The sequence below is a fragment of the Aethalodelphis obliquidens genome, unplaced genomic scaffold, assembly GCF_003676395.1.
Source record: "Aethalodelphis obliquidens isolate GAN/ISIS:26980383/991018 unplaced genomic scaffold, ASM367639v1 scaffold113, whole genome shotgun sequence".
Lineage (NCBI taxonomy): Eukaryota > Metazoa > Chordata > Mammalia > Artiodactyla > Delphinidae > Aethalodelphis > Aethalodelphis obliquidens.
Window position 1 is genome coordinate 2,400,162 of NW_020838057.1, and position 21,751 is coordinate 2,421,912.

The 21,751-nt window shown below is 41.0% G+C and overlaps 1 protein-coding gene across 1 annotated transcript; it reads right to left on the reverse strand.

The window, feature by feature from the left end:
* Positions 1 to 5,666: 5,666 nt before the first annotated feature.
* Positions 5,667 to 19,179, reverse strand: LOC113615177 (3-beta-hydroxysteroid sulfotransferase-like; the record flags this gene model as incomplete). The annotated part of the gene is given in 6 exon segments (XM_027097317.1): positions 5,667 to 5,845; positions 7,671 to 7,733; positions 7,736 to 7,847; positions 9,322 to 9,416; positions 14,152 to 14,278; positions 18,964 to 19,179. Coding segments are annotated over 6 exon segments (726 nt in total), but the record flags the coding sequence as incomplete, so codon positions are not given.
* Positions 19,180 to 21,751: the final 2,572 nt, after the last annotated feature.

Sequence of the window (21,751 nt, forward strand, 5' to 3'; positions counted from 1 at the left end):
TAGCAGCTAACTGTACTATTATTAGGACTTTTACTATTTCTACCACCACCACCAGTACTAGCAGTTAGCACTTAACTGATTGCTGTCCCTGGTCAAAAGTATATTGTCAACTGAAAAAACCTAAAATTGAGAATTATGGTTTATTTGGCAGACTGATATGGCAAGCAGCATTTTTCATTCACAATGGCATATTGATTATTTTGAAGGCAAGTTACATAAGAAAGAGCTGGTGAAAGAGGGATGCTTTGACCCACCTCTGTTTCCCTGAAAGCAGGAAATCTCCTGTGTGAAAGGCGCTTTTCCTGTACCAGAAGGTCGCGAGACATCCTTATCACCAGAGATGGCATTTAGGGCCAAGAGACCTGTATAAGCAAACCTTACTACTTCTTTAATTTACCAGCTAAACCTAATTCTGTTTAGATTCTTCACTAACTGAGCACCCAAAACCTAAAATTCTTTGTCCTGTCATTTCCTCACAAATTTATTGTTTCTTTGTCTAAAAAGTATAAAAGCTGCCTGCTTTGGCCACTTCTTAAGTCTCATTTCTTTGAATTAAAGTTAGTTTCTTTTTCTCCTGTTACTCTGTCTTGAGTCAATTGTATTATTAGTCCAGCCACAAGAACTCAAGAGGGGGAGGGGAGAAATTTCCCTCCCCTCCCCCCAACAGTCTCCAGAGTCATGGAGGTCACAGTCAAATAAATGACCCTTACAGTAAACAAGCAAATAGAAATAGAGTACAACATTCATAAAATATAATACACTGTGATATAAGAATATTCTGATCATTCATCCATTACATCACAAAAGGTGGGTTGAGAGAGTTTCGTGCAATTTAGATAATGTGTTTTGTATCACATGATTTAAACCATAAGAAGAGTACAGATTCACATTTATATCTCTAGGGATATTCAAAGTTAGAATCTTCCTTTGGAGCTCCTGAAATTTTGCATCACAGGACTGTGGAGCAGTTGATTGGGAAAGACATGCCCTACATAGATGTCATGATTAGAGGAGTCCCCATTGGGTTTCAAATGTAAACACCAAACCCATATTTCCTCTGAATTGTAAGCGATGATTTGTAACTGAGCTGCTTTTCACGTGGGCAACTCAATGTTGGGCACTTTACACTAGGGGGCAACAGAGATTTATTACTTAGCTAAGGAAGACAAAGTGTTCTCTGGAGCAATACCAAGGAAATTATCTAATACACAAACATGCCACTTTGAACAATGTTTTCTGATATGCTCACTTTGAATCGAGTTTTAATCTGTCCCACAAACAGAAGACAACCAGAGACATGATCCAAACTGAGCTTGCATTGTTAGCTCACCTTGGCCTTGGAACTGAAGAATGACTTGGGAAAGAGTTGAATGGGGAGGGAAGGTTTAGAAACATTGTTATTTCTCATTCTTTACTTGTCCTTGCCTAGATTTATTTCCTGTCTATGGTGATTGATCCCAGTTGATGATAGATTGTTCCCTTCTTGCTGACGTCAATCCAAACTTTTCATTTTAAAAAATCTGCCGTTTTCCTAGCATGCTTTTGAGATGCAATTGTTTCTATATTGTTCACCTATGGTTGTTAACAGATCGTTTTTGTACTAATTTTAAATGTCAAAACTAATCTCTGTTTTTTCAAGTTAAACTTTATAATTGTGGACCTTAAAGTTGAATAGAAACTTAATCTTCAATAAACAAAATTGTAAAGGAAAAATAATCTGTTTTCCTGATTCCGTTTTGTTGCCTATCTCTGTTCTCCTGTAACTCACGGAGCTTCTTTAAGACAATGACTTTGAATTCTCCAGCAGGCTGTTGGTAGATCTCCATTTCTCTGGGATCGGTCACTAGGGCTTATTTCCTTCATTCGATGATGTCCTGTTTCCCTGATTCCTCGTGATCTTTGTAGCCTTGCGTTGATGTCTGCACTTTGGGAAGCAGTCACCTCTTCCAGTCTTTATGGACTGGCTTCAGGAGGGAAGGACCTCCAGCAGACAGCCCGGCTGGAGATTCTGGGGGTCCCTCCTGGAGGGGATGTTTAGGATTGTGTGTCTTCCCTCTATGCCACAGTGATCTCGGGTGGCCTCAGCCTGCAGCAGCTTCAAGCAGGATTTCAGATCCTGGCCACAGGCTGAAGTCAGGCCATGGCAGAGAGAGCACTGAATCCTAGTCACTAGACCAGTGGCCAGTGACGAGGCCCTGGCCCATATGGCTTTGGAGAAAATGAATTTCCACAAAGAAACGGAAAGTAGTGAAACAAGTAAAGTGTTTATTAGGAGGAAAAAGAGTACATATGAATAGGCACACACGGGTGGACTCCCAGAGAGAGTCGCGCCCTTGTGGTAGTTTGAATCACTTATATGGGGCATTTCTTCCGGGTCTCCTCTGGCCAGTCATCTTGCTTTGCCTGGTTCTGAGTCCATACTTGGTTTATCTCAGGGTCCTCCCCTGCATGCGCGTGCATCTCTCAGCCGAGGTGGGTTCTTGCGAAGAGGCCTATGGGTAGGCTGACATCACCCACTTTTTGACCTCCAAGGAGCCTTTCTGCGCATGTGTAGTCGGGAAGGTCTCCTTGACCTCCAGAATGAGAAATATGTGGTGTCTTACCTGGCCAGGGCTCAGCTCCTTCTCTTCATCTTGGACTATCTGTCCACAGGAGACAGAGTCCAGCTGCTCAGCCTGGGGCCCGTCTATCTCCTGCCTCAACAGGGCTGTGTCAGGTGTGTAGCACTACCAGCCTTTCCCCAGGGCACTGCCCCAAAGTGCTGGGGCGATGGGTACCAGCTTCACCCCTTTCCCTTCTCCTGACGGACCAGCCTCAGGACCGGGTGTCTCCCTCGGTTCTGCAGGGTCAAGCCAGTCCGTGAGGTCTGTGCCATCCGTGGGGGTGCCCAGGTGGTCCTTGAGACCCTCGAGCGGGTTGCTGCCATCCTTACCCCATTTCTTTGATCTTAGCTCTCCCCAGGCCACAGCCACGTGGGTTTCCTCACATTCCGTGTTTGAGGAGACAGAAGCAGGTCTGTCGGGCAGCGGGTCTCAAAGGCTGGAGAAGCCAGCCCCTCACTTTGCTTACTCTTTCCCCACTGGGTGAGAAGGGCTGGGGGTAGGCGGCTCAGCACTGAGCTGTGGCAGCTTTGGAAGGGGTGATGCGGGCAGGGTGAGGCTGTTCTCATCCTGTCCAACGTGGCTGAACTTGGATTCCGTGGTCCATGGGGGGACTGGAACTGCCTTCCTGGCTTCCAGAGCCCTCACATTATTATCATCCGGGGACAGGGCCTCCTATTTCACCATCCTGCTGACATTACTCCCACACTGCCTTTATGCTGTAGCAGAAGCTAGTTGAGGCATCCCCATTATGTCAGCCCTTATTCAGCCCTTATTCTTGCCACCCATCCAACTGGTCTCCTGTAGACTTTTTTTTTTTTTAAAATAAATTTATTTATTTATTTCAGGCTGTGTTGGGTCTTTGTTGCTACGCGCGGGCTTTCTCTAGTTGCGGCGAGTAGGAACGGGGTGGGGGGGGCTGCTCTTCGTTGTGGTGTGCAGGCTTCTCATTGCGGTGGCTCCTCATTGTAGAGCGTGGGCTCTAGGGGCGCAGGTTTCAGTAGTTGTGGCACGCGGGCTCAGTAGTTGTGGCTCGTGGGCTCTAGAGTGCAGGCTCAGTGGTTGTGGCGCTCGGGCTTCTCACTGCGGTGGCTTATCTTGCTGCGGAGCACAGGCTCTAGGCACGCAGGATTCAGTAGTTGTGGCACACGGGCTTAGTTGCTCCACGGTGTGTGGGATCTTCCCGGACCAGGGCTCGATGTCCAGCCAGGGAAGCCCCTGTAAACGTTTTTAATTTTTCCCTTCCCTTTCTTGCTTAGCTGCACTCTGATAGTGACTGCCCTCTAGCTAAAGTTGTACTGTGCACCTGATGTTTACTCCTCCAAGACAACACTCCCTAGCACTCCTTTCCTTTGTGGGCATTCTTCATTCCAGAAAGAACGTCATGGAACGATAACCTTGAGGACCACCAGAACCTGTTCCGGAACCACCTGACGCCAGCCCTAATAATCCCAATGTCTCCAGAAGAAAGAAGAATGAAGACCACATCAGCCCCGACCCTTATCTACAGCTCTGTTTTCCACCCTGAAATTATAAGACCCCTTCCTATTGCCCAGGAATCAAGGCACAGTTTTGAGGGCCTTAGCCTGCTGTGGCCCCCTTTGCCTGGCAAAGTAATAAAGCTACTCTTTTCTACTCCTCCAGGTTCTGTCTCTGTGTTTCTATTCGGCAGCAGTGAACAGAGGCCGGGTTTTTGGTGACATTTACAACCCTGATGAATCCATCTGAGGTCACTGTCTCCACTGCTTTTTGCGTTAGTGGCACTTTTCAAAAGGCACCTAATTCCACAGTCCTAAGAGTTACTGTTCCCCCTGTAACAATCACATTCCAGAGATTCTGCACATGACAGATCAGCCCTTTCCACCTGTATCCCAACACAGTAGTGAAAACCTTAGCAGGGGACTTCCCTGGCGGTCCAGTGGTTAGGACTCCGCGCTTCCACTTCAGGGGTCACGTGTTCGATCCCTGGTCAGGGAAGTAAGATCCTGCATGCCGCGTGGTGCACCAAAAAACACAAACAAACAAAAAGCCCTTAGGATTTGCCCTGGGATAATATGCCAGGGTCTGTCTGTATGTTCCCCACTGCTAGTATTGGGGTCCTCATTGGTGTCTGGCTGGTAAGTGATCAATTCCAGAATCCCATCTTCACAGTTTTATTCCTAGGATGGCTTCTGGGGTTAAGTTTCTTGAGTTGGGTTTCTTAGAAACAGCTTGAAATGGGTGCTTTTGTATAAATGATTCAATGAATGAGTGTGCTCTGAAAAGGAGTGAGGCCAGCACAACCCGGCAGGGGTGAGTGGTGGGTCTTGGGGAAGAAGCCAAACACAGATGTGGTTTGTTCTCGTCCCCCAGAGAGCTTGACAACAAAGCACACCACGAATCTGCTCCTTTCCTAGCACAAGGTGTTAGTCTTTAATATTTATCTCTGCAAGTCATTTGCTGGGTGCCGTTTGTTTTTCGGAAAGCCTAATCTTCCAGGAAAGATGTCTCTCGTTTTGCTCAAAGCAATGTTGCAGATAAGAGGGCACCTGCAAGCCCTCAGCAGGCTCCCTCACAGTGGCTGGAGCATAAGTGCATCGGTGTGGTGATCTGAACAAGGTATCCCCTACAGAAACGTACACGCTAAGCTCTGAGTAGTTACTAATTATGAGATGCCAAAGATACAGAGGGAAGATATGATTGGGGAATGGCTACAGAAGAAGAGGTAAGTATATTAATATATGTAATGTTCTGTGGTGGACTTTCATATACTCACCAATATGGGAAAGTATTCACTTTTATTTTTTAACAGGTTAGAATTCATATGAGGTTTAAAATATTGTTTTCTTATTCTGTGTGTTTGAAATATTATATAACTTTTTGCAGCTGGCATGGCTTACAGTTAATAAGGAACATGATTCTTTTGTGTGTGTGTGTGCATGTATGTGTGTTCCATTAAAACTTCATTTATGGCACTGAAATTTAAATTTTATATGACTTCCACCTATTATGAAATAGTATTCTTAGAACATGATTATTTTCAATGAACCACATATTGAATTGTAGGATTAAAATTTGCTTCCTATGAGCGTGCTCGAACACAAGAACATCAGGAAATTCAGCATTTATATCTGATCCAGGAATATAAGGCCATTATTCCCATGGGAATAGGTCTTGAGCGAGCCCAGCCATCTTTTCCTGGTATATTTTATCAAAGGCTTCACTCTGGGCCACTGTAAAGTGACTTTTCCAGTCCCCAATGATTCCTGTCAAATATACAAAAAAATAAGTCCAGATCAGGTTTATAAATAAGGTCTCAAGACTTCACTTCAGCGTCTTCTGTGTCTGTCACCACTGCCAATCTGTCACGGACACTGAACTGGAAATTGCAAGGCAATATAACCGAGTGGTTAAAAGTTTCTTGTCCAGAGTCTGACGGCCACTGGTTTTTGGTAGTATATTTGAGTCTCCACTTTGCAATCTGTTTATATTGTGAGGTTTGAATAATCACAAAAGGCAACCACAACAGTAATAACACCTAACCTACATGAAGTAATTTCTCATATGCCAGGCATTGTGTTAGGATATTACATGTATACCTCATTTAACCAGCCACACATTTCTTTAGGACAGTGGAGGTTCTTTTCTCCTATGCTGCTCTTACCCTGGGTCGTGTAGGTAGATATGGTGTACTTGTGATTGATTGCTACCCCCAAATCATGCCTTCTCTTTCCTTTCTTTTTATTTTATTTTTTATTTTTTTAAAGTCTTTATTGAATTTGTTACAATATTACTTCTGTTTTACGTTTTGTTTTTTTGGCCACGAGGCATGTGGGATCTTAGATCGCCAGCCAGGGATCGAACCTGCACTCTCTGCATTGGAAGGCAAAGTCTTACCCACTGGACCACCAGGGAAGTCCCTTTCCTTTTATTTTTAACTCTCCACCCTTGAATATCACCGCAAACAGCACTACCCAGTGTTTTGTACCTTGCAGTTTTTTCTACCTCGAATGCTCTTCCCTTGGGTAACCGAGCAAACAGTCGCATGTCATCTTTTCCTTGAGGTCTCCCCAGCCCCACTCTTGTACACTGCAGGTTGAAAATGGAAACCACCCACTACATGCCATCAACACCCTCATTCCTTCTGTGTAGTGAACATCTTTGGTCTTTCGTATAGGGTCTCAACAGAAGGTTTGGCCTGGAGCTAAGTCACATGTCTTTCCCCTCATTTTTCTTTTCCCAGGGTTTCTATTTGCCAGCTCCTTTTGGTGGAATAGATATTCCCATTGTCAATACTTGTAAAGGGAGGGTCACTCCATGGGGCGAGGGACCACACCAGTGTTGTGAGCGGGAACTCTAACAAGAAAATGTGAGGGTGCTCTACACAACAACCAACACCTAGGACATGAGTGGGGACAGGGAAATACATTATTCATAGGCAGTGCTTCATCTTCACAAGTTTTCTTTAGGACCTTATAAATATCCCAAATCATTCCTTAAACTCTCCAAGTCAGGTGCCACTTTTGTGATTTTATAGACTCAAATATTTTCCTCGCCCCATATCTTAGTTTATCCACAGAAGCAGAGGAATTCTCTGTCCATTTCTTCCAGGTCCTAAAATTAGAAATGCTCAGGCATAAAAAAAGAATGAAATTCTGCCACTTGCAACAACATGGATGGACTTGGAGGTATTATGCTCAGTGAAATAAGTCAGACAGAGAAAGACAAACACTGTATTTTATCACTTATGTGTGGAATCTAAAAAATAATACAAATGAATGGATATAACAAAACAGAAACAGACTCACAGATATAGAGAACAAACTAGTGGTTACCAGTGGAGAGAGGAAAGGGGGGAGGGGCAAGATAAGAGTAGGGGATTAAGAGGTACAAACTACTATGTATAAAATAAATAAGCAACAAGGATATATTGTACAGAACAGGGAATGTAGCCATTATTTTGTAATAATGTTAAATGCAGTATAATCTATAAAAATACTGACTCACTATGCTGCACCTGCAACTAATCACCTGCAACTAATATAATATTGTAAATCAAATATACTTCAGTTTTAAAAAATGCTCTCTTACCTTTTCTCATGAAACCTTTGCTTTGATCCATAAAGATATCAGGTGATCGGGAATAATTGCTATTTTATTATCTCTCATGGTCTTGAAGGATGCATTCTTGAGGACTGCATTCAGTTCTTCTGGGCTTAGCTTCTTGCCCAAGAAGTGGCTGAGTGTCTCTACACTAGCTTGTATGTCCTAGGATGAGAACCCCAGAGAGTGGAAAGAAAATGACAATCGGGAAAAAGAGAGCAAACAGAGACAGCAGAGAGTGATGACCAGGAGGAGACAGAAAATAAGCGAAAGCAGGAAGAGGATGAGCTCGTCATACTCGTCTGGAAATGTGCAGTCCAAGTGTGGGACAGAGGAGTGTTTATAAGAGACAGTCTATTTATTTTTTACTTTACTTTTATTTATTTATTTATTTACTTACTTACTTACTTATTTATTTATTTATTTTTGGCTGCGTTGGGTCTTCGTTGCTGCGCGCAGGCTTCTCATTGCAGTAGCCTCTCTTTGCTGCGGAGAACGGGCTCTAGGCACATGGGCTTCAGTAGTTGTGGCTCAGGGAAGTCCTGAGACAGTCTATTTAAAGTTACGTTGGCCACGGGCTTCCCTGGTGGTGCAGTGGTTGAGAATCCGCCTGCCAATGCAGGGGACACAGGTTCAAGCCCTGGTCCGGGAAGATCCCATATGCCACGGAGCAACTAAGCCTGTGAGCCACAGCTACTGAGCCTGCGCTCTAGAGCCCACGAGCCACGACTACTGCGCCCATGTGCCACAGCTACTGAAGCCTGCGTGCCTAGAGCCCATGCTCTACAACAGGAGAAGCCACTGCAACGAGACGCACATGCACCACAATGCAGAGTAGCCCCCGCTCACCGCAACTAGAGAAAGCCCACACGCAGCAACGAAGAGCCAATGCAGCCAAAATGAAATTAATTAAAAAAAAATTTACGTTGGCCACTTTCTCTGGAGGTCAGCCAATGCTTTCTATGAATACTGACATATTCAATTCCTATCAGTCGGTCTGGGAATATGTAAATAATTTTGCCTCTATCCTGACCCTGCCAAGCCCCATCTGCCTTCCACACCCACCGGACACTGCCCCTGGGTTCCCAGATTGCTTCAGATTTTTGCCATGAAATCGTTGATAGCCCTCAGTATGTTACTAAACTCTTTGTCAGTGCCTGCATTAAATGTTGTAAAAAGAAATAAATGAGAAAATTGAAGAAAGAATGTGTACAACCTAAGGAGGTCAAAGAAGAAATGACCCCTCTTGATTTCCTCCCAGGGATAAGATCCGATTGAAAGGGTAGAATAGAAATATTAAAGAATGGATGAGAGAGTGGCATGGACGTATATACACTACCAAATGTAAAACAGATCGCTAGTGGGAAGCAGCCGCATAGCACAGGGAGATCAGCTCGGTGCTCTGTGTCCACCTAGAGGGGTGGGATAGGGAGGGTGGGAGGGAGACGCAAGAGGGAGGAGATATGGGGATATATGTATATGAATAGCTGATCCCCTTTGTTATACAGCAGAAACTAACACACTATTGTAAAGCAATTATACTCCAATAAAGATGTTAAAAAAATTAATTAATTAAATTAAATGGAAAGAATGGATGGAAGATAGACAGCCATGAGATGGAGCTAGAGAAAATGGTTACCTGTTGCAGCTCCTCATACGATATCACCAGGAAATTCTCTTTTCCTTTCATCTGCAGCCAGTTGTGGACATGGTCAAACCACGATCCATACAGCACTGCAAGAGAAGCGGAGAGAGAAGTACCTGGTTCACTCTCGTGGACCCCACCGCCCCGGGAATGCTGCCCGCTTGTGCACACCCTATGTGTCTGATGAGCAAGTGAGCAAAGCGGGAGGAATCCTTGTCCTTTCCTCTTTGTTGACGTGAGAAATAGAATTTCTGCCTTTACTGCCTGGATGGCCACCAGGTGGTGCCATATACAATGCAGTATTTAAGATGGGCATCTAGGGCTTCCCTGGTGGCGCAGTGGTTGAGAATCCACCTGCCAATGCGGGGAAACACGGGTTCGTGTCCCGGTCCAGGAAGATCCCACATGCCGCGGAGCGGCTGGGCCCGTGAGCCATGGCCGTTGAGCCTGTGCGTCCGGAGCCAGTGTTTAAGATGGGCATCTATTTAAAATGGGTAACCAACAAGGACCCAGTATAGCACAGAGAACGCTGCTCAAAATTATGCAACAACCTAAATGGAAAAAGAATTTGAAAAAGAATAGATACATGTGTATGTATAACTGAATCACTTTCCTGTACACCTGAAACTATCACAACATTGTTAATCAACTGTACTCCAACATAAAATAAAAAGTTAAAAAAAATAATGTGTCACATCTACCTGTGATGAGATTTTTGAACTGTAAAGAGAATTCAGTTAGCAAATGAAAGAGCTAATTTTAAACTCCTTCTAATTTGGAGTCCATGTCTTTGTTCTTTCTGCTATGAATACAGTTTCTTTCCCCTATACCAGAAACACATGTCTTTTGTATGTCCTTCACCCATCCCAAACCTTTGGAACAGCACATAGTGTGGAAAATTTTTTTTTTTTCCTTTCACAATGTGCATTTGAGGAGTCGTAGGTCAAATGATCCTGTCACTTAGACATTGTTGAATAAGGCATTAGACACATGCAAACCTGTGTCTCTTCCCCTGAGATTTTTGGTCTTCATATCAAGAGTAAACTTTCCAGAGGAAAAAAAAAAGAGCAAACTTTCTGTCTCTCCTTGTATAACTGCACAATACTATATAAGTTCCCCAATTCAGGACTGGTCAGCTCTCTTTCATATCATGCGAACCAAACTAGCAGAAACCTATGTTGAGACCAAAAAAAAAGAAAAAAAAATTTTCATATTCTTTTCCATTGTGGTTTTTTACAAAATATTAAACATAATTCCCTGTGCTATACAGTAGGACCTTGTTATTTATTTATTTTATACATAGTAGTTGTATCTGCTAATCCCAAACTCCTAATTTATCCCCCCAACTTTCCCCTTTGGTAACCATAAGTTTGCTTTCTATGTCTGTGAGTCTATTTTTGTTTTGTAAATAAGTTCATTTGTATCATATTTTAGATTCTACATATAAGTGATATCATATGGTATTTGTCTTTCTCTGTCTGGCTTACTTCACTTAGTATGATCATCTCTAGGTCCACCCATGTTGCTGCAAATGGCATTATTTCATTCTTTTTTATGGCTGAGTAGTATTTCATCGTGTGTGTGTGTGTGTGTGTGTGTGTGTGTGTGTGTGTGTATCACATTTTTTTTGTTCAGAAGATGAAAATTTCAAGGAGAAAGGTGCAGAGATATAAGATCTTCTGTTTAATCCCATGGTTCCAGCTATTCCTACAGGAATATAGCTCGTTGAATTCTTATGTTGGATTCACTGAGACGTGCTTGAATTATTTATCCTGTTTAATTATAATTGCTTGGACTTCCCTGGTGGTCCAGTGGCTAAGACTCCATGCTCCCAATGGAGGGGACCTGGGTTCCATCCCTGGTCAGGGAGCTAGATCCCACATGCCGCAACTAAGATTTCCAATGCCACAAATAAAAAGAACCCGCATGCCACAACTAAGACCCGGCGCAGCCAAATAAATAAATAAATAAATATTTAATTATAATTGCTTGATCTGTTTTTTATGTTTAAGGTTGTTTGCAACTAAGGGTTTGGTATAATTAAATAGGAGAGATAGTTGTGTTTGACATAATTAGATGATAAACTCCAAGAAGTTAAAAAAACAAAAGGCAAGATTTTTCTCTACCTTGCAATAAAGACACCTAATTTTTTCTTACAAGTGTGGAGCAGGTTTCAGCACAGTCTCAATTATTATACTCCCAAATCCAATAGGGAAATTGAAGCTCCTAGAAGTTAGGTCCTCCTTCTGCTGAAAAAACAGCTAGTAAAATGTTGAACATTCACTGTCTGCACACGGATACTGGGAACTGTTTTTTTGTTTGTTTGTTTTTTGTTTTTTTTTTGGCCGTGCAGCTTGTGGAATCTTAGTTCCCCGACCAAGGATCGAACCCATACCCACTGCAGTGGAAGCACAGAGTCCTAACCACCGGACCACCAGGGAAGTCCCCACTGGGAACTCTTAAAGGAGGGCATTTCATCCAGGAACGTCCAAGATTATGGCCAGGAGGAGCATGTTTGTGATAGGAAAAATTGTAGTAGTTAAAAATATGTTTCCTCTGTGGCTCTACAAGGGAATCAAATAGGATTCCAGAGCATTGGACAAGCTGACACAAGCGAAACAGGTGTTTAAATTTTTTTGGCATTAAAGCCCTTTAAAAATATCTTTGATGGAAATCCAGATCCAAAATTTTAGAGTTTTCTTCAGAAATAATGGTTTTTTTAATCAAAATATTGCATAAGTTAAATTCCAAGCTCTTGGGAATTCCCTGGCGGTCCAGTGGTTAGGTCTCCACACTTTCACTGCTGTGAGCGCGGGGTCGATCCCTGGTCGGGGAACTAAGATCCCACAAGCTATGTAGAGCAGCCAAAAAAAAAAAAAAAACCAAGGTCTTTAATACAATATTTAAGGTTGTCTCTGATGGTGACCAGGCAGATATTAGTTGCTTCTTTTATATATATCTTTATTGGAGTATAATTGCTTTACAATGTTGCATTAGTTTCTGATGTACAACAAATTGAATCAGCTATATGTATACATACATCTCCATAACCCTTCCGTCTTGAGCCTCCTTCCCACCCTCCCTATCCCACCCCTCTAGGTGGTCACAAAGCATCGAGCTGATCTCCCTGTGCTATGTGGCTGCTTCCCACTAGCTATCTATTTTACGTTTGGTAGTGTATATATATCCATGCCACTCTCTCACTTCGTCCCAGCTTACCCTTCCCTCTCCCTGTGTCCTCAAGTCCATTCTCTATGTCTGAGTCTTTATTCCTGTCCTGCCCCTAGGTTCTTCAGAACCTTTTTTTTTTAGTTTCCATACATATGTGTTAGCATACAGTATTTGTTTTTCTCTTTCTGACTTACTTCACTCTGTATGACAGACTCTAGGTCCATCCACCTCATTTAGTTGCTTCTTTCTTATCGCACCCAACTCTCCAAATTTTACCAAACTCTTCTCTCCTCATGCCCTTTCCTGTACTTGTCCTCTGTCGTTGTTCATTGGTAGGCTACGCTACAAACTTTTCTCCACATCTCAATTTTTAAAATAGTTAGCAGTGGATTCTAGAGGTCACTCTGTAATAGAATGGCAACATTCCATTTTTTTAAGTTGAGTAGCATTTCATTATATATTTGGTGGCAATTTTATTTTTTGCTATTACAAATAAGGATAATTTGAATAGTCTAGTAAATCCATCTTCTGCTTCTCCCCACCGCAACTTTTTTTTTTTTTGTATTTTTGCTAGTGTATTTTTTTCCACTGGAGAAAGGGGAGTTAAACATGAATGTGTAAATGCTAGAATGGTAGAATTTGCAAGATGACCCTACATGGGTTAGTACTGTTATCCATGCCACCAGCAACATATGAGCGTGTTGGCCTACCCAGAGTCTCACCGCCACAGCGTGAGTCAAATGTTTTGAATGCTAGCTGTGCTACAGCAGAGTGATAGCCACACAAAAGTGTCCACAGCCTGATCCCCAAGTCTCTGCATACGTTACTTTTCATGACAAAATGGACTTTGAAGATGCAATTAAATTCAGGATCTTCAAAGGGAGAGATTATCTTGGATTATCCAGGTAGAAACAACGTAATCACAGGTCCTTATGTGAGAGCGGAAAGAGTGTCAGAACCAGCGAAGGAGATGTGATGACAGCAGAGTGTGGGAGGATGTGGTCCACGTGCCAAGAAATGTGGGCAGCCTCTAAAAGCTGGAAAAGGCGAGAAGTGAATTCTCTCCTTGAGCCTCAAGAACAGAAGGTAACCACACCTGCACATTAATTTTAGCCCATACGGCATATTTTGGGTTTCTGAACTCCAGCATGTAAGATACTTTTTTGTTTTATTTATTTAGTTTAGTTTAGGCCACGTCAGGTGGCTTGTGGGATCCTAGTTCCCTGACCAGGGATTGAACCCGGGCCCTCAGCAGTGAAAGTCCTAACCACTGGACCACCAGGGAATTCCCAACTTTCTGTTGTTTTAAAGCATTAAATTTGTGGTAATTTGTTACAGCAATGAGAGGAAAGGCATACACTTTCCACTATGACAGATGAGAAACTGTATATCATTGTAGTTTGAATTCATACTTCTCTTATTTTGAGTGTGGTGAATTATCTTTTTATATGTTTATTATATTTAGGAAAAATTGGGGAGAACACAAAGCACATTCGCTAAGATTTCTGTTGTTAACAGGAGGGGCTACAGATTTAGCGACATCTAGGTTTCGATTACAATGTGGTTGTTTAAATCATGGGACAGTAAGACCTGGGGATGAGACACAGAAACTTCCCCATTCCACCTGGAGTCCACATTTTGCGTCAAACTCACCATTTCCTCGAAGGAACCGTTCCGAATATTCTTCAAATGATTCTGGCTCTCTGATAATCTTTACCATTTTCCAGAAATGATAACCGGAAGTAATAACATCTCTGGGACTTCTCATTACATAAATACACTTAAATTGTAAAAAAAAAGAAAATGAGAATAAATGTATCCATTTCCCTTGCTCCACGCTTTTCACAAATGGAGAAAATGCCAACGCCCATTAAAGTGTCTGGCTACAATTTAGTCTTTAATTCATTTATTTAACAAAATATATTTAGAACCCACAATGTGCCAGACATTTAGTTAGATTCTATAGAAGAAGCAGTATATAAGATATGGATTGTTTCTGCCCTTAAGAACCTTATGATACATGGAATGATGGTCTTTAAAGTTTTGAGAGGCAGATGATGTTATTACATTTTGAAGAAGTCTGACTTTTATTGGGATTCTGCCCTATTCACTGCTATTCCTGGAATTTCATGTTCCAGGCCTTACTATATTTTCCTAGGAATTTCTACGATATCAGTATTTCCCAGGTACTAATCAGACAGATGTGAATGGCCAACTGTATATAAGGGTTCGTTTATAATATTCAAAATGATGGCATGAATAAACTCATGCTGCTGTAGATGGTGAAACCTCAAGAGGAAACAAACTTTCAGGGTTCTCAAAACAAACTTTAGAAAAAAAAAGGAACTAGTTTTATGTCAGTAAACCTGGGCTAGGACATGCTGGATCAAGTGTTATATCAGGTCATTTCCAATTCGGATCATTGCTTTACTCCACTGCGGTCATAATCTGAGCTGGGTATCACTTATATGTGGAATCTAAAATATGACACAGTTGACACAAATGTTTAAAATCAAATGTCAAATCTAAAATATGACACAAACACACAAATGTTTCTCTTCTGTTCTTATTTACAGAACAGAAACAGACTCACAGACATAGAAAACAAACGGTTACCAAAGAGGAAGGCGGGGAGGGATAAATTAGGGGTATGGGATTAGCAAAGACAAACTACTATATATAAAATAGATAAACAACAATAAGCAGATTCTTAATCTACTTATTATATTTCTTAAAATAGATATAATTCATTGAGTATGCATTAGGCTCTGATCTAAGCTAGGCTGTCAGTAAAAAATGTGGTCGCTACGGAAACTAACAAATTTTGTCTGTTATTGGTCTTTTTTCAAACGATCTATACATTCCTTTTGGATGTGGCTTGAGGTCATCTTAATCATCACGTTCCTCCCAGCCCTTAGCACAGATGAATAAATCCTGCTGGTTTAAGCACACAAAAATGGAGCTTCAACGACATTGCACTATTTGTTCATAGACAAAATCTGGAGAACTGAGGTTCAAACCAGAATTTTCTGGCGTAAAGTCATAATCATTTTACAGAGTGTGGTCTTGGACTATTTTTTTTGTTTGTTTTCCTGTTTCATGTATTCTTTCATTCATTCAATATGTTCTTTCTTTATTAATTTTACTTAGGTATAATTGACATACAACATTATATTCGTTTCAGGGGTAAAGCATAATGATTCCAAATGATGACCACAATAAGTCTACTTAACACTGGTCACCAGACATAGTTACAGAATTATTTTTCTCTGGTGATGAGAATGCTTAAGATTTACTCTTCCAGCAACTTTCAAATATGCAGCACAGCATTATTAACTATTGTCACCAGGCTGTACATCACATCCCCATAATTTATTTATTTTATAACTAGAAGGTTGTACCTTTTGACCTCCTTTACCCATTTTGCCCACCACCCACCCTCCACCTCTGGCAACTACCAATCTGTTCTCTGTATCTATGAGCTTTTTTTTTTAAATTTTGGATTCCACATATAAATGAGATCAAGTGGTATTTATCTTTCTCTATCTGACTTATTTCATTAAGCATGAATGTCCTCAAGGTCTATCCATGTTGTCACAAATGGCTTGATTTCATTCTTTTTCATGCCTGAGTAATATTCCACTGTGCAGTTGACCCTTGAACAACATAGGGGTTGGGGGTACTACCCCCTACACGGTGGAAAACCCAAGTACTGCTATCTCTGCTTCAAAAGCAAAGGAACTGATACTCACCCAAGGGCAGGAAGTGGAAACAGTTTGGATAGAATCAGGACTCAAACCCTAATTCTTTTGATTCCACATATTGTGCTCTCTAATCAAACAGAAATATTTCCCCACACTTAGTTAATTTAAAAAGCAATAAAATGGGGCTTCCCTGGTAGTGCAGTGGTTGAGAATCTGCCTGTCAGCGCAGGGGACACAGGTTCGATCCCTGGTCCGGGAAGATAACACGTGCCGCGGAGCAACTAAGCCTGTGCACCACAACTACTGAGCCTGCACTCTAGAGCCCACGAGCCACAACTACTGAGCCTGCATGTCACAACTACTGAAGCCCATGCTCCTAGAGCCCATGCTCAGCAACAAGAGAACCCACCACAATGAGAAGCCCGCGTACCGCAATGAAGAATAGCCTCCGCCCACCACAACTAGAGAAAGTCTGTGCACAGCAACGAAGACCCAACGCAGCCAAAAATAAATAAATAAAATAAATAAATTTATTAAAAAATAAAAAGCAACAAAATGAAAATACAGTACTATATTTATTGAAAAAAATCTTTGTATAAATGAAACTCACAGTTCAAACTCATGTTGTTCAAAGGTCAACTGTGTGTATGTATGTATATATACATATATATATATATATCTCACATCTTCTTTATCCATTCATCCATCAGTGGATACTTATGTTGCTTCCACATCTTGGTAATCATAAATAAGGCTGCATTGAACATGGAGGTGCATCTATCTTTTCAAATTAGTGTTTTCGTTTTCTTTAGATAAATACCCAGAAGTGGAATTGCTGGATCTAATGGTAGTTCTATTTTTAATTTTTTGATAAACCTCCATGCTGTTTTCCATACTGGTTGCGTCAATTTACATGCCCACCATCCAATATTTTCTTAAATCTCTATATTGTTTTAAGCATTCTGGTAGGTTGGTGTAAAATGGTAAAAAAAAAAAAAAAAAAAAAGCTACAAAATAAACCTGGTCTTCATAATCATGGTGATCACAGTAAAATAAATATACCTGACAATAAACAAGCAAACAAATAGAAACATAGTACAATATTAATATTATGAAAGACACTGTGATGTTAGAATATTTCGATCATACTTCCACTACCACATCACATACGATTGTTTGAGGGAGTTTCATACATTTTTTCTTTCTTCCTATTATGTATTTATTCATTTTTGGTTACACAGCAAAGTAATTCATATATATATATATATATATATATACACTTTTTCAGATTCTTTTCCCTTATAGGTTATTACAAGATATTGAGTATAGTTCCCTGTGCTATACAGTAGGGCCTTATTGTTTATCTGTTTTACATACAGTCGTGTGTATCTGTTAATCCCAAATTCCTATTTCATCCTCCCCTTTCCCCTTTGGTAACCACAAGTTTGTTTTCTATGTCTGAGAGCGTATTTCTGTTTTGTAAATAAGTTCAGTTTCACACAGTTTTGATAATACCTTCGGTGTCACGTTTTAAACTATAATCTAAGATGAGTGAAGATGCACATTTACAGCACAGGGTCACTCAATGTTAGGGTCCTCCTTTAGGGGTCCTGAGATTATGCCTCAGAGGTCTGTGGATCTATTAAGTGGGAAAGACATGCCCTAAATGATTTCACGATTAGAAAAACCCAGTGGGATTTCAAACATGTGTTCCAATCCTACATTTCTTCTGAAATACAGATGCTGATTTACAGTTGAGACACCTCCCATATGGTCATATCAATGTTGGGTACCTAGGGGTTGGGGGTGCAGCCAGGGTTTATTTAATTAAGGATCGAGTATTCTCTGGAGCAGCAGCAGGGAGATTGTCTGGTGTGTGCCACCATAGCTTGGAACAAGCTTTTCTAATATGCTCACTTCACTGAATCACATTTTTTAAAATTTATTTTTTTAATTGAAGTATAGTTGATTTACAATGCTGTGTTAGTTTCAAGTGTATAGCAAAGTGATTCAGTTATACATACATGTATATCTATTTTTTCAGCTTCTTTTCCCTTATAGGTTATTACAAAATATTGAGTATCGTTCCCTGTGCTATACTTGTTGTTTACTTATTTTATATATAGTAGTGGGTAACTGTTAATCCCAAACTCCTAATTTATCTCCCCCACCCCCACCCCTTTGGTAACCATAAGTTGGTTTTCTATGTCTGTGAGTCTATTTCTGTTTTCTAAGTAAGTTCATTTCATTTGTGTCATTTTTTAAGATTCCACATATGAGTGATATCATATAACGTCTGTCTTTGTCTGACTTAACTTCACTTAGTATGACCATCTCCAGGTCCATCCATGTTGCTGCAAATGGCATGATTTCATTCTTTTTTTGGCTGAGTAATATTCCACTGTATATATGTACAACATCTTTCTTTTTTTTTTTTTTTTGCTGTACGCGGGCCTCTCACTGTTGTGGCCTCTCCTGTTGTGGAGCACAGGCTCCGGACGCACAGGCTCAGTGGCCATGGCTCACAGACCCAGCCGCTCTGCGGCATGTGGGATCTTCCCGGACCGGGGCACGAACCCATGTCCCCTGCATCGGCAGGCGGACTCTCAACCACTGCGCCACCAGGCAAGCCCTGTACCACATCTTCTTTATCCATTCACCTGTCGATGGACCTGAGTCACATTTTAACTCTGTCCCTAAAACACAGGCCTTCAGGATAACCAAAGAAGTGACCCAAACTGACCTTGCATCATTAACTCACCTTGGCCTTGGAACTGAAGAATGACCTGGAGAACAACTGAATGGGGAGATGGGAGACGTAGAATCATGGGTCTTTCTGATCCTTTATACACTGAAGCCCAGCTTTAGTTTCTAACCACATTGAATGCTCACTGCTGACAACAGATTGGACCCAGGCAGGATCCCCCTTGTTGCAGATCAGGTTGACGATCTCTGTCATCCACAAGGTTCCTGCACAAGGAAAAGGAGAGTGTTACCCACTTCAGCCTGATAATTAACCGCACCACCACATCTTACAGACACTGTGTTGTTTCAGCCATGAAGCCCCTGCCCATAACTCCAACGGATGCTTTCATTTCTCACCTTACTCTTTCCCTTTCTTAAAAAAATATGTATTGACATAGCTTATTTTAAATTTTTCATTATTTTGAAAAGGAGTTAACTATAATAAAATTACTACAGCTCAGAAAATAAAGTTTTAATTTTTGTATGCAGAATTTCTCAAAATGTAGAATGCAATAGTTTCTATGGGAATAATCTAGGAATCTTATAATTATGTATCTATATATCATCTTACTGTTTCCCTTAAATGTATCTCACTGATTCTTCATTCTTTTTTATTTTTGAGCAGAGTTAGCTCTTTATTGTATTCTTGTTTTTATTAACAAAAGACAACAGCTTGATCATAAGGGGATCAGTTCTTTTTAGATACGCATTTTTTTTGTTATTTTATTTTGCAAATGGTTTAAATCAGGGCTCAGCAACCTTTTCCTATGTTGGAGTGTCGTTGATTTACAATGTTGTGTTAGTTTCAGGTGTACAGCAAAGTGAATCAGTTATACATACACATATATCCACTTTTTTTAGGTTCTTTCCCCATATAGGCCATTAGAGTATTGAGTAGAGTTCCCTGTGCTATACAGTAGGTCCTTATTAGTTATCTATTTTATATATAGTATCGTATGTATGTCAATAGGTAAGCATTTTAAAGCTTCAAGCAGTAGATGTCCAAATTTGGATTAATTGTTAAATCTTTGAGGGAGAAGACAAAGTAAAGGATTACTTTTTAGCCATTTGGAGGTATTGGAGTAATTTTTTTAAAAATCAGAAGAATGAAGCAGCATCTAGCAGTTGGGTGGGAAAGAAGGCTGCCACTAAGGAGTGTAAGAGAAGACCTTGCCCTCATTTCCCCTTTCCCTGTTCTCACCATACTCTTTTTGGCAACCACTAAGCTCACCAAAAAGAGAAGCTCCCTTTTCACTGCTCTCCAGGCTCCTGGGTGTTGAGGTCACTCATGCTCCAGGCTCACCCTGAAAGTCATGCTTGCTCTTGCCCATATGTCCCACCCCCAATATTATCTGCCTCCTTCCACTTGATAGAATTGTGAGTCTGCATTCTTCAAAGACTCTGCTAATGAGAACCTGCTATATAGCACAGGTAACTCTACTCAGTGGTCTGTGGTGACCTAAATGGGAAGGAAATCCAAAAAAGAGGGGATATATGTATACGCATAGCTGACTGACTTTGCCGTACCGTAGAAACTAACACAACATTGTAAAGCAACTATACTCCAATAAAAATTCATTAAAAAAAAAGAAAGACTCTGTTCCTTGGGCTCCCCTGAGACCATCTCCACCTTTTCCCTACTACTCTTTTTTTAAGTTTTGGTTTTTTTTTTTTTTGCGGTACGCGGGCCTCTCATTGTTGTGACCTCGCGCAGGCTCAGCGGCCATGGCTCACTGGCCCAGCCGCTCCGTCCGGACTGGGGCACGAACCCGTGTCCCCTGCATCGGCAGGCAGACTCTCAACCACTGCGCCACCAGGGAAGCCCGGCCAGTATCTCTTTCTCTGAGTTTTTCTTCCAGTCACTTTCTTTGTCACACCAAATCCCAAGACACATTTTGAGCTTTGCTTACTGTGCTAAAAATCACAGGACATTATTACAATTCCAAAATCTCTGCAAAATATGTTTATGTAACAGCAAAGGGCACAGGGAGATTGAAAAGAATCAGGAATAGTGGACATGCTTGGAATTCCCAATAAGAAAGAGGTTTCTCTCTCTCTCTCTCTGGTAACATATGTCACCAAAGGGTAGAAGTTGGGGGTGGGCCGAGGGATAAATTAGGATTTGGGGATTGACATATACACACTACTATATATAAAATAGAGAACCAACAAGGACCTACTGTATAGCACAGGGAACTATACTCAATATTTTATAATAACCTATAAGGGGAAAGAATCTGAAAAAGAATGTATACATAAAAGAATATATATATGTAACTGAATCACTTTCCCGTACACTTGAAACTAATACAACATTGTAAATCAACTCTACTTCAATTAAAAACAATAGAAGTACCTATGACTTGCCAAATTCTTTCTATCACTCTCAACCAGGAAAAAGGATTGTGAGGTCCTTTAATCTATGTAGTACAAGCAATTATTTCAGAGCATGTTGTATATTTGAGGGCTTAGTTTTTGTTTTCTGGGTCTTGAGAGCAAGGAAGAAGCTATATTCATCCAGGTGTTACAGAAACACTGGGGAGTTTGCCCCTAGACTGATCTATATTAAAACAATTGTTAGACCTATACTTGCTGAAAGAAGTTGGAGTAAATATTTAAGCTCCCTGAACAAAAAACGTTCCTGTGTGTTCCACGACAGCAAAACCAACTTGAAAGAGATTACAAGGGCTTTAAAAACACACATGTGACCTCCTTGGCACACAACCAATGCTCCAAAATTGGATCTTTGGTTGTAATTATATTTCTCCATTGACTATATGAACCCTATTTTTTTTTTTTTTTTT